The 15,587-nt window shown below is 36.9% G+C and overlaps 1 protein-coding gene across 1 annotated transcript; it reads right to left on the bottom strand.

Annotated features, from left to right (window-relative positions):
- Positions 1-3,253: 3,253 nt before the first annotated feature.
- LOC138425145 (cysteine-rich, acidic integral membrane protein-like) lies at positions 3,254-4,693 on the bottom strand. Its single transcript, XM_069562757.1, has one exon. The coding sequence runs from the start codon at positions 4,691-4,693 to the stop codon at positions 3,254-3,256; it is 1,440 nt and encodes a 479-aa protein (XP_069418858.1).
- Positions 4,694-15,587: the final 10,894 nt, after the last annotated feature.

Genomic DNA, 15,587 nt, shown 5'->3' with positions numbered 1-15,587 from the left:
CACTAACACCACAAGGTTACCTTCATCTTTCATATGATTGTAGTCACATCTGATTTGGTCTTCTCATACCCCTTTGGCCCTTCTTCAACTCTCATTCACTTGCGGTTAGAGTTATTTTTGGTTCAAAATGCAAACCTAATCATGTCTCACTAAAAGCCTTTTGTTGGTTTTCAATTGGTCAAAGATTAAAGACAAAATTTAACATGTCCTAAAAGGCTCTAAACAGTGTACCTCCTGGCCTGCTTCTCCAGGTTTGTTTTGAACTATCTTCGCTATTGGTTTTTGTGCTCTGGCCACTCAGGGCTTCTGTCAGTCCCTGTTTCTGTATGTGTGCTCATCAAGATGCCTTTGCAGTCCTATCCTACTCTTCTCTTTCTCTGTTTCTAATGCTTCCTATTCCTCTGTTAGTTCTCAGTTTAAGCAGTACTGTCTTCTTTTTTTAAATTAAGTCTCTTAAAATTAAAAAAAAATTGAAGTATAATTGATTTACAATGATGTGTTAGTTTCTGGTGTACAGCAAAGTGATTCAGTTCTACATATATGTGTGTGTATATATATATATTCTTTTTCATATTCCATTATAGTTTATTACAAGATACTGAATATAGTTCCATATGCTATATAGTAGAACCTTGTTTCTTTTATGTATAGTGCTTGTGTATTTGCTATTTCCAAACCCCAAATTTATCCCTCCCTGCCCTTTTCCGCTTTGGTAACCATAAGTTTGTTTTCTCTGTCCCTGAGTCTATTTCTGTTTTGTATGCAAGTTCATTTGTATCATATTTTAGATTCTACAGATGATATATGTCTTTCTCTGTCAAGCAGTGCTTTATTAAGGTTATGCCTTCCTTGACCTAGTTGACTAGGTAGAAATCTTCCTATTACAGGTCATTTTAAGAATGATGCTTATTAGAATTGCAATTTTACATGTTTTATTATTGGATTAATATCTTTCTACTTGGAGTAAGTTTCCATGAGGGCATGAATTGTGCCCACCACTGCATTTTCAGCACACAAGGCAATGCTTGGCATGTAATAGGCACTTGATATGTTTGCTCAATGAGTCAATCAAAATAGAGTACTAAAGTATGCAGTTGGAAATATAAGCTTGGATCTCACAGAATTAAAAATGAACTCTACATTGGCCTTATAATGGTTATTGTAGAAAGTCTCTCAAATATGGTATAATTATTATAGGGATAGTGCAAAGCCATTATTTATTACGTCTCAATGGTTCACAAACAGTTTAGTATCTTTCTTTCTCTGGATTCCCCTTCTTTGATCATGGTGCTGTCATCAGCTATCCAGTGTCAAAATACCTGGGGTCCTCTTTGAATTTATCCTTGTCATATACATTCCGTTAGTTGCCAAAGTAAGTTCATTTCTTTTTCAAGATGATTCTCACATCTGTTTCTTTCATTTTATCTCATCACTTCCAAATTAATTTAGGCTCTTATCTTTTTATGGCTATGTCACTACAATATGTGCTTCCCTGGTGGCTCAGTGGTAAAGAATCTTGCTACCCAGTGGTAAAGAATCTGCCTGCCAGTGCAGGAGACGTGAGATGTGGGTTTGATCTCTGGGTTGGGAAGATCCCCTGGAAGAGGGCACGGCAACGCACTCCAGTATTCTTGCCTGCTGAGTCCCATGGACAGAGGAGCATGGGAGCTATATAGTCCATGGGGTCGCAAAGAGTCAGTTATGACTAAAGCAACAGCATGCATGCATACACCAGTGCAGGAGATGTGGGTTTGATCCCTGGGTCAGGAAGATTCCCTGGAGAAAGAATGGCAATCCATTCTTGCCTGGGAAATCCTATAGACAGAGGAGCCAGGCAGGCTACAGTCCTTGACACCATGAGGAGTTGGGCACAACTTAGTGACTAAAGAGCAACAGCAACAACACTGCAGTAGTCTTCTACTGATCTCTCAGCCTCCTTTCTCTTGTCCGAACTACCAAATTACTCTTTCTGAAAGTCATCCCAGTTTATGTTGGTATTTCTGTTGCCTATCGAATAAATAAAATAAAAGCTCAAATCCCTCCAGAACCCTGGTTTTAAATTCCAACCTTATTTTCTTCTAATACCCTCAGTGTCGGACAAATTTCAATCATTCAGATCCCACCACTTGTCATATTTTTTGCCATATCTAAGAAGATGTGTACTATTTTCTATTCAATATTTTTCCTTAAATTAACTCACCATTTTTACTGTCTCATCCTAATCTACAATTTCTTCAAAGTCAAGGGCTTGATGTGTTTGATATACTTTTTTCCTATTTCTTATGATAAATATTAAATGTTATTATTGCAGTGTTTACTTGGGTACCACCTGAAGTTGTCTCATGTGTTAGTGGTGGTCTGGGGACTACACTTTGGGAAACTTTGCTATATACAAATTCTCTACTCTACTCCCTGCCTATAGAATATATTTTTCATGTTTAATCTTTTTTTTTTTTTGTTATTGTTCCCTCACTTCTTTTCCCAGTCAATTCAATTTAGTAAATGTTGTGGCAGGCACTGAGGATGAAGATAATGGTAAGATACTGATTTTCCTTTTTCTTTCAAGGAGTTTATACTTTGTTAGAGGAATTACTAATCCACGGGCCTCAAACAATATACAAATCCTGCTTGTCTTTTTTGTGATGACCAGCTCAAATTTTACTGCCTATTAGTCCTTCATGTATTACCTCTGTTCAAAGAGATTTTTCTTTCCTGAATTTTTCCTATTGTATTTGACTTTCTGAATCATGTCTTGGTATTTGTCTTTTAATATTGTTTTAGTATTCTCATATTTGTCTTGTGATGAAGATATTCTTGTATTCCTCTATGAATGTTGCATTTAGTAGAGACTAAACAGTTTTAGGCAATACCTAAATAAGGAAGTAATACCTAAGTATCTAAATAAGGAAATATCATACTTAGTTGTGAAAAGGAGCTTGACATTTCTTCATCAGGGTTTTATTTCAGAAAAACTATGTTTTGTTGACAATTATACATGGTGGATTTACATTTTGAAAAATTTATATTTGGAAGCTGAAGTTTGAAATTGAGAGATCTAAAGAGATGAAATTTATGAAGGCTCTTTTGCCAGGTTGCAAGCAAAGAAGCAGAAATTTTGTGGTTAAAGAAATGTGAGGAATCTATCATTTTAATTGATACTGTAAAAGACTGGAAGCTAGTTTTGAAGTTGATAGTGTTGGAGTGAAATTACTCAATTCCTTTGTTAGTTTATAAAATCTGGTGCTGTTTTTCTTCAGTGTGACTTTTTACTGTCCTTTTTCTGCCTGGAACTTTTTCTTTGGTTTATATCCTTGTCCTTTATTTTATCTCTTTTTTTCATGGACTCTCCTTTGATAGTCTTGCTCTTTTTGTCTTCATCTCTCTTTATGTTCTTGTCTTTTATCTTGTCCTCATCTCCCTTCATGCCGTTGTCCTCTGTCTTCTCCTCATCCCCCTTCATGTCCCTGTTCTCTGTCTTTTCCTCATCCCCCTTCATGCCCTTGTCCTCTGTCTTTTCCTCATCCCCCTTCATGCCCTTGTCCTCTGTCTTTTCCTTGTCCTCCTTCATGTCCTTGTCCTCTGTCTTTTCCTCATCCCCCTTCATGCCCCTGTCCTCTGTCTTCTCCTCATCCCCCTTCATGCCCCAGTCCTCTGTCTTCTCCTCATCCCCCTTCATGCCCCTGTCCTCTGTCTTCTCCTCATCTCCCTTCATGCCCCTGTCCTCTGTCTTCTCCTCATCTCCCTTCATGCTCCTGTCCTCTGTCTTCTCCTCATCTCCCTTCATGTCCCTGTCCTCTGTCTTCTCCTCATCTCCCTTCATGCCCTTGTCCTCTGTCTTCTCATCTCCCTTCATGCTCTTGTCCTCTGTCTTCTCCTCATCTCCCTTCATGCTCTTGTCCTCTGTCTTTACCTCGTCTCCCTTCATGTCCTTGTCCTCTGTTTTGTCCTTATCCCCCTTCATGCCCTTGTCCTCTGTCTTCTCCTCATCCCCCTTCATGCCCCTGTCCTCTGTCTTCTCCTCATCTCCCTTCATGCTCCTGTCCTCTGTCTTCTCCTCATCTCCCTTCATGTCCCTGTCCTCTGTCTTCTCATCTCCCTTCATGCCCTTGTCCTCTGTCTTCTCATCTCCCTCCATGCCCTTGTCCTCTGTCTTCTCATCTCCCTTCATGCTCTTGTCCTGTGTCTTCTCCTCATCTCCCTTCATGCTCTTGTCCTTGTCCTGTGTCTTCTCCTCATCTCCCTTCATGTCCTTGTCCTCTGTTTTGTCCTTATCCCCCTTCATGCCCTTGTCCTCTGTCTTTTCCTCATCTCCCTGCATGCCCTTGTCCTCTGTCTTCTCCTCCTCTCCCTGCATGTCCCTGTCCTCCGTCTTCTCATCTCCCTTCATGCCCTTGTCCTCGGTCTTCTCCTCATCTTCCTTTATATCCTTGACTTTTATCTTATCTTCATCTCCTTTCATGTCCTTGTTCTTTGTCTTATCCTCTTCTTCCTTCTTGTCTTTGTTCTTGTTGCTATCTTCCTCTTCTTTCTTGTCCTGGTCCTCCCTGTCTTCACCTCCCTTCTTGTCTTTATTATCTGTGTCCTCATCTCCCTTCTTTTTCACATTCACCCTTCGTTCCCCAGTTTTACCTTCATCTTTTATACTATCTCCTTTCTTTGATTGGCCCTTTTCTATTTTATTTTCCTTGTCCATAACCTCCCCGATACCTTTTCTTTTGTCATCTTTTACTCTCTTCCCTTCTTTACTCAGAGTTTTCTCAGGAAGCTTTTCAACTTTCACTCCAGGCTTCTGTATTTGTCCCTTTTCATAGTTTTTCTCAGGGCTACTTAAATCTCTTTTATGCTGGTATTTAGGACCACTTTGGCTATTTTGTGGTGGAACTACTTGAATTCTCAAGTAAATATCCTGTTTTGGGGTAGTTTTTCTTGTTTCTCCAGTGCCACTTTTTGCCTCTGTTTTGGAACATTTTCTCAAGTTACCTGAAAATATAACAGAGCATATAATAAAAGTACATAATTAACATCTTAAGTAATTTTGATCTTTTCATATCAAACATTTTTGCTTTGGGTTAAGCTTGAGTCATTAAATTTGCCTTCCCAATAATACAAAATTTGTGAAGCTGTACACACACAAAGGGTTAGATAAGAGGTCATTGAAATACAGTATTTTTTCAAGTATTGAATTGAAAAAAGGGAAAAATACAACACAAGAAATTGGTAATTGCTCAGTAGAATATAGCTAGAGTGTTTGATTAAAATTAAAAGAGATATAAACTTAAAAGGAGAACTTTTTCTGAGAAAATTATTATATAATATTTATGATTCCTTAAGAAAGCTCCATCTCCCTTTGAGTGATAACAATTGCTAAACTAGCATTTTGAAAGACTGTGAAGCTGGAACTTTCCTTAGCTCTCTCACAGGTTTTCAAGGATTTTGCATTAAAAATGATTTAGAAATGGTAGCATTACTTAAGGTAGGAAAACGACTGGTTCTTATAGTATATAAGCATATGACAACTACATTGAGATTACTACAGTGATCTTTTAATTTAAAAATATTTAACAGTTATATGTCAATAATATTGATAAGATCATTTAAATGTTTACATAAATTCTATTTATAAAATCTCATAATTTTATACAATCTCATATTAAACATTATTTTCAAATTTTACTTATTATAATAATGCTATGATAAACCACCTAATACATATACCTTTGAAAAGCTGTCCTTTTTTTCTTAGAAAACATTTCTGGAAGTATAATTTCTTAGTCAAAGGGTGTGTACATTTTGTATTTTGAAACATTACCAAATGTACTCTTAAAAAGTTAAACCTTAATGTCAGTAGGGCGTAGAAACAGAAATTTGGCCAAACTTTAAAAACATACTCTGTAAACCTTTTCAATCTTTCGCAAACTCATAGATTAAAACAAAAGAGCTCCTCTTTATCTGTGTTTTTAAAATTAACTCATGTTTTTGGATCTTTAGCATTCTTTCCTGTATACCCAGCTCATTTATTTTTAGATTTCTCCATCTTTCTTATTTGTTTTATATGTTTTAGAAAACATTTTTTAGAACTTATCAAGAGACTATAAATGTTTGGCTTAAATAAACCAAAGAACTAATTTAGATTAAACTTCTGGATCAGTTGCAACTGCTAAGTCACTTCAGTTGTATCCGACCCTGTGTGACCCCATAGATGGCAGCCCACCAGGCTACCCTGTCCCTGGGATTCTCCAGGCAAGAACACTGGAGTAGGTTGCCATTTCCTTCTCCAATGCATGAAAGTGAAAAGTGAAAGTGAAGTCACTCAGTCGTGTCTGACCCTCAGCGATCCCATGGACTGCAGCCTTCCAGGCTCCTCCGTCCATGAGATTTTCCAGGCAAGAGTACTGGAGTGGGTTGCCATTTAGACCATAAATTATTTTTCTGAGAAACGACAAACACTTTCAGTTATACTGAAATGTATCATAAATTCAGTATTACTACTTTAACAATGGCTTTGGTTTTGGGATTTTATGAACCCTCAATTTGGTAGGCTTCAGGGACAGTTGGGTAGGGGGAGCTTTTTCTAATTTTTTTTCAATTCTTTGCTCCATCAAGAACTGAAAGCCTTCTTTTGATTGGTATTTGCAAATTTAAGTCCTTCCTTTTCTTTCTTTGCTCAGCTATATCTGTCTCTTTTATTCTCTGCTACCTCCTCATTTTTGTCTGAATCACTGAATACTGTTTTTCAAGGTGAATGCCAATTTTTGTGATAAATAATTTTATCAATATATTTTCCCTTCATATTTATTTTCCTTTCAGTTATAAAGAGTTATTATTATTATTATTTGGCATTAATCCCACAGCAAGAAAAAGGAAGAATTATGTTTTCCTCTTCTGCTTAAGTGGTAATACTAAGCTATTATGTTGTTCAAGACCAAGGTGTTTATATACGAAGAAAATGGAAAGGGAAATTATTGATATAAGTACTTACTACAAACTTTTCTAAAGTTAAAAGTTGCTTTTTAATCTTTTATTCTTGAATATGGTATATATTTAATGTTGATAATCTTCTTTTCTTAAGAACATCAGTGGTCTGGATCCCAGGGCCATCAAATCCTCTATGATATTTGCTGGGGTTGGTAAAGAATCTGCTTGCAATGCAGAAGACCCCAGTTCGATTCCTGGGTTGGAAAGATTGCCTGGATAGGCTACCCACTCCAGTATTCTTGGGCTTTCCTTGTGGCTCAGCTGGTAAAGAATCTGCCTGCAGTGCAGGAGAACTGGGTTTGATCCCCCTGTTGGGAAGATCCCCTGGAGAAGGAAAAGGCTACCCCGTCCAGTATTCTGGCCTAGAGAATTTCATGGACAGTCCATGTGTGAGTGACTTTCACTTTCAACTTTCGTTGCAGTAGAGATAGACTGTAAGAGGGCTGGGAAGGCGACTACTGCTTCTCCTCAACAAGTGCTTTCTTCCCTTCACTATCTTGTTGGGAATTAAAACCTGAAAAGCTTTGTAACTGTTGGCTTACCACAGTTTCCTAAATTCATCAGTTAATTTCTTTCAATTTAATTTTTAACTTCTTTTCTTTTTAAAAACATTTAATCAAAACGAAGAGATACTTTATTTCCTGTTCTTTCATTTTATGATTTGAATATTTTACCTCCCTGAAATTCCTCCATGAACTATAGGACTTCTGGGTAAAATGGAAAGAAAGGAGACTGAGATAGGGGAGTCTGAAATGAGATAAACAGTCTGAATTGAAAGTAGACATTTTGTGAAAAGTTCCCTGGATCCTGCAGGAGATTAATACATATTAGAATTGACAAATGCCAAGACACTCACTTGAGGGTGCTGAAGCTGCTCCTAAAAAACAAAACCAAAAATTATTTAGACAAAACCCAAAATATGTTTCAAAAATATAATTATATTGTTTACTTTCATATTCTTCCAGAAAGAATGCTTTAAAATGGGACATTTGTAGAGTACTAAACCAACCCTGTTTGTTTTTAAAACAATCTGGAGGAAGGATAGCACCTATGCCACATTTCTCCTTGTGTTTTCACTGTTTTTCAACATTTGAATTTTCTCTCTCCTTTTAATTTTTTTCATTTTCTTCATGTAATCTCCTTCTGCTCTCTTCCTTATCCTAGCGAATCTGTCTGTCCTTCCCTATTAAAAATTTTTTTTTGAACAAAGTCAATATATTGCTGACAAATTGGCTTAACACTTTTTCTGTGGGCAATGTTATCACAGATCATATGGAATATCTTTTTTTCTGTTAGTAAAGAAATCTACTTTAAAAATTATCAGTAATCTATCATATTTCAGAGCAATTAGAAGTGCTTTGTAAGGGCTAGAAATGGTAGCCCTTAAATATTATGGAAGACAGAAAAATATCCTGGGAAGAAAACAACAAAGGAGCCAATGAGTATCACTGATTCTTCCCAAAGAAAAATACTACCATTGGAGGTCCCTTTGTCTGCATGTGTTGAATATAATTTATATTGATAATCTTCTGTTCCCCCTTCCTTCCTTCATTCCCTCAATGGTTCATTCAACAAATAGTTATTAACCATTCCTCATGTTCAGGCACTGTGTCTGGCACAAGGGATCCCGTTTTGATTGAGAACAACAGGTTCTCTGTCTTCTAGGAGCTTCTAGATGGAGCATCAGGCATAAGCTTTCGGATGTATGCAGAGATGTTTCACTTCTATTTAGGATAAAATTAAAATTCACAATGCAATAGTACCATTGAGTCCATAAATACATATTTTTATACCTTTAATTTACTGTTCAGTTGAATAAACAAACATCAATAGGGAAGCTAGAAGTATTTCAAAGGCATAAAAACGACAAAATTCTGGTCTTAGTTTAGAAATGGTCATGCACAGGCAGCTAAGTTTCCATTCTAAAATCAGATCCCAGATTATTTCATAAAGCAAAGCTCAGTTTGCTTTAAGCACTCCTCAATAGGGAGTTGAAATTCAGGCCCTCCTAAATGTAAGCATTCATTTAAATTTTCTTCCTTCCATTTGTTTTCTCATTGATTTATCTTTTCCTTTACTCTTTTCATAAAACACATTTAAATGGGAAATGTGCTTTATTTATTATTTTCAGGCTACTATAGATAACCATGTACGTGCTTCATGCTGAGTCGCTCAGTCATGTCTGACTCTTTGCGACCCCCATGGACTATATGGTGAGCCCCACCAGGCTCCTCTGCCCATGGAGTTTTCCAGGCAAGAATAGTGGAGTGGGTTGTCATTTCCTACTCCATGGGATCTTCCTGACCCAGGGATAGAACCCGTGTCTCCTGCGTCTCCTGCATTGGCATGTGGATTCTTTACAACTGTGCCACCTGGTAGGAGAGATAAAATTTCAAATTCTTTATTTGTTCTGTTTTTTTTTTCTTTTTTCACACAGAAAACTAGAATTTGTAACCTGAAAATAATTTTCTTTTTGGTGCTTCCATTGCTTACAAAGAAAAAAGTTTATTGTTTTTTTTTTTTCTTCATTTGGAGAATGATTTCTTAGGATAGTATTCCAAGGGGAGATTTTGCATACCTCTGCTGAACTCTTTAAGATCTTTGGCGTATGCTTGCTAGGATATCCCACTTTAATTTTTTTCCCACAAACACTGAAACCTGTTTCTCTGTCAAAACCCACCCTCTTTCTAATGAGAGAGGCTTTGAATGTGAAGTGATCATCTAATCATACAAGTGGATGGCCTCTGAGCCCTGTTATTGCATTGCTTTCAGACTTATTTTTTTTTTAAGTACAGTTCTGATTATGCATTCTTTGAAAACTTCTAATATCCAAACTCCAAGCATGATTCATAAAGTCTTTCATAACTGAGCCCGGCATACTTCTCCAGTCTCCTTTCCTCCTGATGTCAACGCTTCCTGATTCTTCTCTGGATCCAGCATGGAATTCTGGATTCTTCTCTGGACCCAACATGGAATCAGAGGAAGATAAAGTTGAGAGAAAACTTGAGGACATTGGGTTTATAAAATTTCAGTGAATGTTTCTCTCCGAGATAGACTTAGAGCAAGACATTGCCTGACTTCTATAAAATGTATAATATCTTATCTCAGTCACATCCCAGATGCTTTTCTACAGCTGGCCTTCACTTCATCCTTTATTAAACTGCTTTATTATTTACAGAAACCAGGGCTTGTCAGAATTATTAACAAAGTTCTCTATATTTATGATCTGATATTTTGAAATCTGATTTCAGAGTAAACTTATGTGGTGACTACTGTTTCATTGCTGAAATAAATCACCCAAGGTTCCTTAACTCTTAATTAGATTCGAACCTTGGCCACTTTGCTCCAAAATCCTTGCCTCTAAACTCTGTTGTGTTGTTACCACCCTTCTCGCCAACTCCAAATGGACTTCTTTGACACTGTAATCCTAGACTTCCAAATCTCTTTACTGAACTTTATTTTCTTGACATATTTCCTATACGTATAGGAAATATACATATAAGATTTTTTATTTCTCTATTCCTCCCCTTCTCTCCACTTTGTTGTTGTTCCACTGTTTGACATTCTTTCAAATCAGAAAGGATTGTTAATCTGTCTTTAGTCATAGACTGAGAAGGTGGCAGCTATGTTCTGGGAATCCAGAGCTGACTCCACATCATTTTACCTCTTTCTAAAATTTATAGACAAATGGAAAGACTATAATATTCCTCATTTTATAAAATAAATATTTACAATCTACCATGTTGGAGACAATATGTGTTAGGTCCTGGAGATAGAGGTGCTATTCCTGTACATTTAGACTTAATAGTTAAGAAAATAAACCAGTCACATTAAACGATACATAGTTTTATCAATGTGGTAGATATTTGGACTAAAGCAGCATTCAGTCTCTCTAAGGTATCAAAACCCTTTAGGAACTACTGAGCTTTTCTTTTATGGAAGACAGCTTGGTGTGTTGGGAGACCTCAAGAAGCCTGTACTCTGCAGAGGAAAAACATCATCAATAGATAGATTAAAATCCTAAATGGGAAAGATAAAGCTGTAGATTTAATAAAAGAAAATAAATAAAAAATCACTTCCAATGGTCTTGGATGTAGGGAAGGCCTTCTTGGAATCTCCAAAGCACATGATGTGAAAAGCAAATGTGTTTAACTACATCAAAGGTGTTTCTGTTTAACCAAAAACATTATAGACAAGGTTTATGGACATATGGCAGATTGAGAGAAGATATTTTCAAGACAAAGAAGTCACAAAGAATTAATATCCACTTTATCCAAAAGACGCTTGACAAATAACAAGAAAGAGATGGGAACTCAAATGGCAAAATGGTCAAAATATATGAATAAGAAAAGGAAAACTTGAATGGCTGAGAAGTATATAAATATATATGTGAACTCATCAGTAGGCATTGAAAAGCAAAGTAAAATAGCAAGGAACTTTCTTGCATCAACCAGAATGCAAAGACTAGAAAGAGAGATAAAAACAAGTGTTCTCTAGCATAGAAGGTAAAGGGAACATATTCTTAAGAGCTGGGGAGACTGTAGATTATTACAATAGTTCTGAAAAGCAATCTAGGAATGAAATTATCTGTATGTCTTACCTATCAGCAATACTACTCCAGGTTTACCTTCTAGATATATAATTCACAAATTATAAAGAAAACATGCTCTAGTTCTTTGATTTGGATCATTGATGGAGACTTTGCCATCAGTCACAAAGAGAGTGGATAAGCACACTGTGGATCCACTGTGGTGGATGCTTACTGGTCAGTGAACAGTATGCAGTAATTAGAAGTTATGATCTGTTATTTTGAAATCTGATTTCAGAGTAAGCTTATGTGGTGACTACTGTTTCACTGCTGAAGTAGTTAGAAGCAACTAATGATTCAAAGGATAGATTTTGAAAATAAAGTGAGAGCAAACTAACAAGGTGATTATAAAGTGACATAAATATGTCTTGAAAATAAAGTGATGATACATGAAAAAAGTCAAGGAGTTGGACTAGTGCCTCAGCAACACATTGAGTTGGCCAAAAAGTTTGTTTGGATTCTTTCCGTACCATCATATGGAAAAACCCCAACTTACTTTTTGGCCAACTCATTACTTTAAAACATAAGTGTAAATTCTTGTGACTGCTGACAGCACTACATATTTTAAAGTGATAGGTGTAAACAGACCAACTATTAATAATTAAAGGATGAAAGACATGGCAGGGTCACCAGAGGATTTACAAAAGTATAACAATAATATGAATGTATGATACTAGTGGGTAGGATGCAATAGTGAGGGTAAGGTTGAAGATTCAGCAGAGTGGGATGACTGTTAGAGAGAGCTCCCAGAACTGATGAATGGTGATGGAATCCGGATCCAAGAGGGAGGAACTGTTCTTTGAAAGGAGAGATGAGGCTACTGACTACTACTGTAGTTGGAGGGAAGATAAATGGAAGGCTTCACCTGCAGGTTATTTGGGGGCAGAAATCTGTAATTGCATGTAATATTTATTTTTATTCATCCAACGTGATGTGTGGTCCCTGTGGGGAGTGAAAGGTGTGGAGAGATTTTATATTTATTTGTGTCACAAAGATTATTTCAAATAGTTTCTGTGGAGAATGGGAGAGCAAGCTGATGTGGAAAGAGTTACTGTGGCCAGTTTTGAGTATGAGGCCATCGGCCATGAGTTAGTGGAGGCACATGTCTGTGACGGCTAGTGTTATTTCCTGTAGCACCCAGTGTAGGAAGTGTTGGTGTAGAGAAGGAGGATGGCAGAATTAGTCCAAGATTACATGCAGAACTGTTCTGATAGATGAAAAGTGGGCCAGAGGATTTGGAGGTATTGTCCTGTAAGTGACAAGAGTGATGTCTGTGGAGTTAGGAAGTAAAGACCCGATAGTGGTAAATGAAACAGGAGAAATTAGAAAAGTCAAGAAATTAAAGGTGTCAGTGAGGTCAGTAACTGGTGATGTGGGATGAAGGCTGCTGCAAAGCTGGAAGCTTGTTGCTGAGAGATGATGAGAACATCAGGGTATCCACTGCTTCATCATTGGGAAATAATTTTGTCAGTTTGATTTTTAAAACTTAATTGTTCCCATTTTCTTAGTCAGAGTCTTTGTTTTCTATTTTTCCTCTTTCTGTTCAATTTATTTAAAAAAATAAACTGTGTCCTGTCAACTTGTAAAAACCTGTGGTTCCTCAAAATATTGTACTATCTTTTATTTACTTCTTACTCTGTTGTCTAGCCTCCCAGGTATACCTCTGGGTACCGAGTATAAATTTTAATTATTTAACAAGTTCTTTCCTCCTCATTTTGCACTCTTTTCTCTATTTTCCTCTTTCTGCTTCAATTCATTTAACTCACTTTAGTATATGTTTTCCTCCCCTTTGGTTTGGAATGAGAATAATATCCTTTACAAGTTATTTTTCTACAGATAAGTGGCATTTAATTTCCAGGAATTCAGTAAAATTCTTAACTTGTCCCTCACTGAAAATGACAACCGCAAAGTTAATAATAGTCCATTACATAAAGTAATTGCAAATATGACAGTGTTACTTACTAGTAACTGGTGGTATAGCTTTTGCTGAAATACAAGAGACATGTTGTTTTAGTCAATTATGGGTACAGCTTATTTTCCCCCTGTTAATCTCCCACTGAGGAATCTTTAAATGACAACTAAGAAGAACAAGGATTTCTGTTACAATTATTTTGATGCTGGAATCCCTGTCAACACAATCACTTATGAAGTATGTCTGTTGTTCAGTTCTGATGTCTTCAGAGCCTGGCAAATACCTGCTTCTTTCTGTTTTCTCCTTTTATGGTTTTCCCATTTTTCATTCTAACTTTTCTGTCCTCTTTGTCAGTTACCATCCACTCTTTCAAAAAAGAAGTGTGACTTAAACTATGATTTATTGGTTCTGCTTTTTATTCTTTTTGTTAATCAGTGAGTGGAGTTTTGGTCTACAAATTCATTGGCAAATCTTCTTAATTAGCATAAAACTAACTTAAAAAGATTAGAGACTTCATGAAAAATTGAAAATAAATTACCACGATGGAAATCTATTACAGAATTTTATTTACGCTAATGGATTTAATAATTTAAAGATAGAAACTCAACTTATTAGTTAATTTAGCACGTAATAATTTAGAGAAAAATGTGTTAGAAACAGTCTTAATGCATTATATTGTTGTATTAATAAATAACTACATTTAGGCCTCTAGACTCTTCCTAGATATTAAATATTATATGCAACTTAGTTCTAAATATATTGCTAGAAACTCTTTATGTCTTTTCATAAGATACATATTATTTTAGTTGTAGTTTAAAACTTTTGTCAATTCTAACCCTCTGCCCTCTCTCCATTTCAGCTTACAGCTCCCAAAACTCTTCCTGAGCATTAAGAGCTATCTGAGCATATTTTGTTATAATTGGTTCCTTATCCTCAGTTCTTGAAAATGCTTCAGAGCCATAAAGGTAGAATGGGTGTCTTGTTATTCATAATGAACCCCTTTTCACCACATCTCTGTTGGTCACTGAGTCTTGTCCGACTCTTTGTGAACCCATGGACTGTAGCCCACCAGGCTCCTCTGTCCATGGAATTCTCCAGGCAAGAATACTGGAGTGGGTATTACCATCTCCAGGGATCTTCCCAATCCAGGGACAGAACCTAGGTCTCCTGCATTGCAGGTGGATTCTTTACTGTCTTTGTTCAGTTCAGTTCAGTTGCTCAGTCATGCCCAACTCTTTGTGACCCCATGGACTGCAGCGTGCCAGGTTTTCCTGTCCATCACCAACTCCCAGAGCTTGCTCAAACTCATGTCCATCAAGTTGGTAATGCCATCTAACCATCTTATCTTCTGTTGTCCCCTTCTCCTCATGCCTTCAATCTTTTCTAGCATCAAGGTATTTTCCAATGAGTTTGGGTTTATGTTAATGAGGTAACTTCTGAAAATCACCTAAAGACAGGGGCTGGTTGCCAGAAGAACCAACCTTGAATAGAGGGTTAGAACTTTCAGTCCCACCCCTTGATTTCTGGGAGGGATGAAGGGCTAGAGGTTGAGTTAATCACTGATAGTTAATGATTAATTGGTCGTTTTAACGTTTTAAAGCCTCCATAAAAACCCAAACGGAGGGAGTTCAAAGCCCTTCCAGGCTGGGGAGTCAGAATTCTTCCCCAGATTCCAAAGGACAGAAGCTCCTTTGTTTGGGGCCTTGCCCTATGTATCTCTTCATCTGCTGTCAATTCTTCTCTTTGAGTATTCTTTGTAGTAAAGCAGGAATCTAGCTTGTAAATGGTTTCTTGAATTCTGTGAGCCACTCTAGCAAATTAATCTAATGCAAGGAAAAAGTTATGGGAATCCTGCATTATAACTAAATACAGGTAACAACCTGGACTTGTGATTGGCATCCAGAGTTGGAGGTGGGTAATTGAACCTTCTGGTTTATAGAGCTGGTTAGTCAGAAGCACAGGTAACCTTGAAACAAGCAGGACCTGGTGGGGTCCTCCTGGATACAAAAGCCTTTCTGTGTTCCTCATTTCTTGTTTGTGGGAAAAAGGCTTCAGCCTTCTAGACCTTCCTTGAGTACCAAAACACAGATTCAAACAATTGCTAATTGGGAA

This window comes from Ovis canadensis, chromosome 20, assembly GCF_042477335.2.
Source record: "Ovis canadensis isolate MfBH-ARS-UI-01 breed Bighorn chromosome 20, ARS-UI_OviCan_v2, whole genome shotgun sequence".
Classification (NCBI taxonomy): domain Eukaryota; kingdom Metazoa; phylum Chordata; class Mammalia; order Artiodactyla; family Bovidae; genus Ovis; species Ovis canadensis.
This window is presented reverse-complemented; position numbering and strand designations above follow the sequence as displayed.

Bases quoted from the DNA above. Each gene is read 5' to 3' on its own strand.
- LOC138425145 (XM_069562757.1), bottom strand. From the start codon at position 4,693: ATGGACAAGGAAAATAAAATAGAAAAGGGCCAATCAAAGAAAGGAGAT.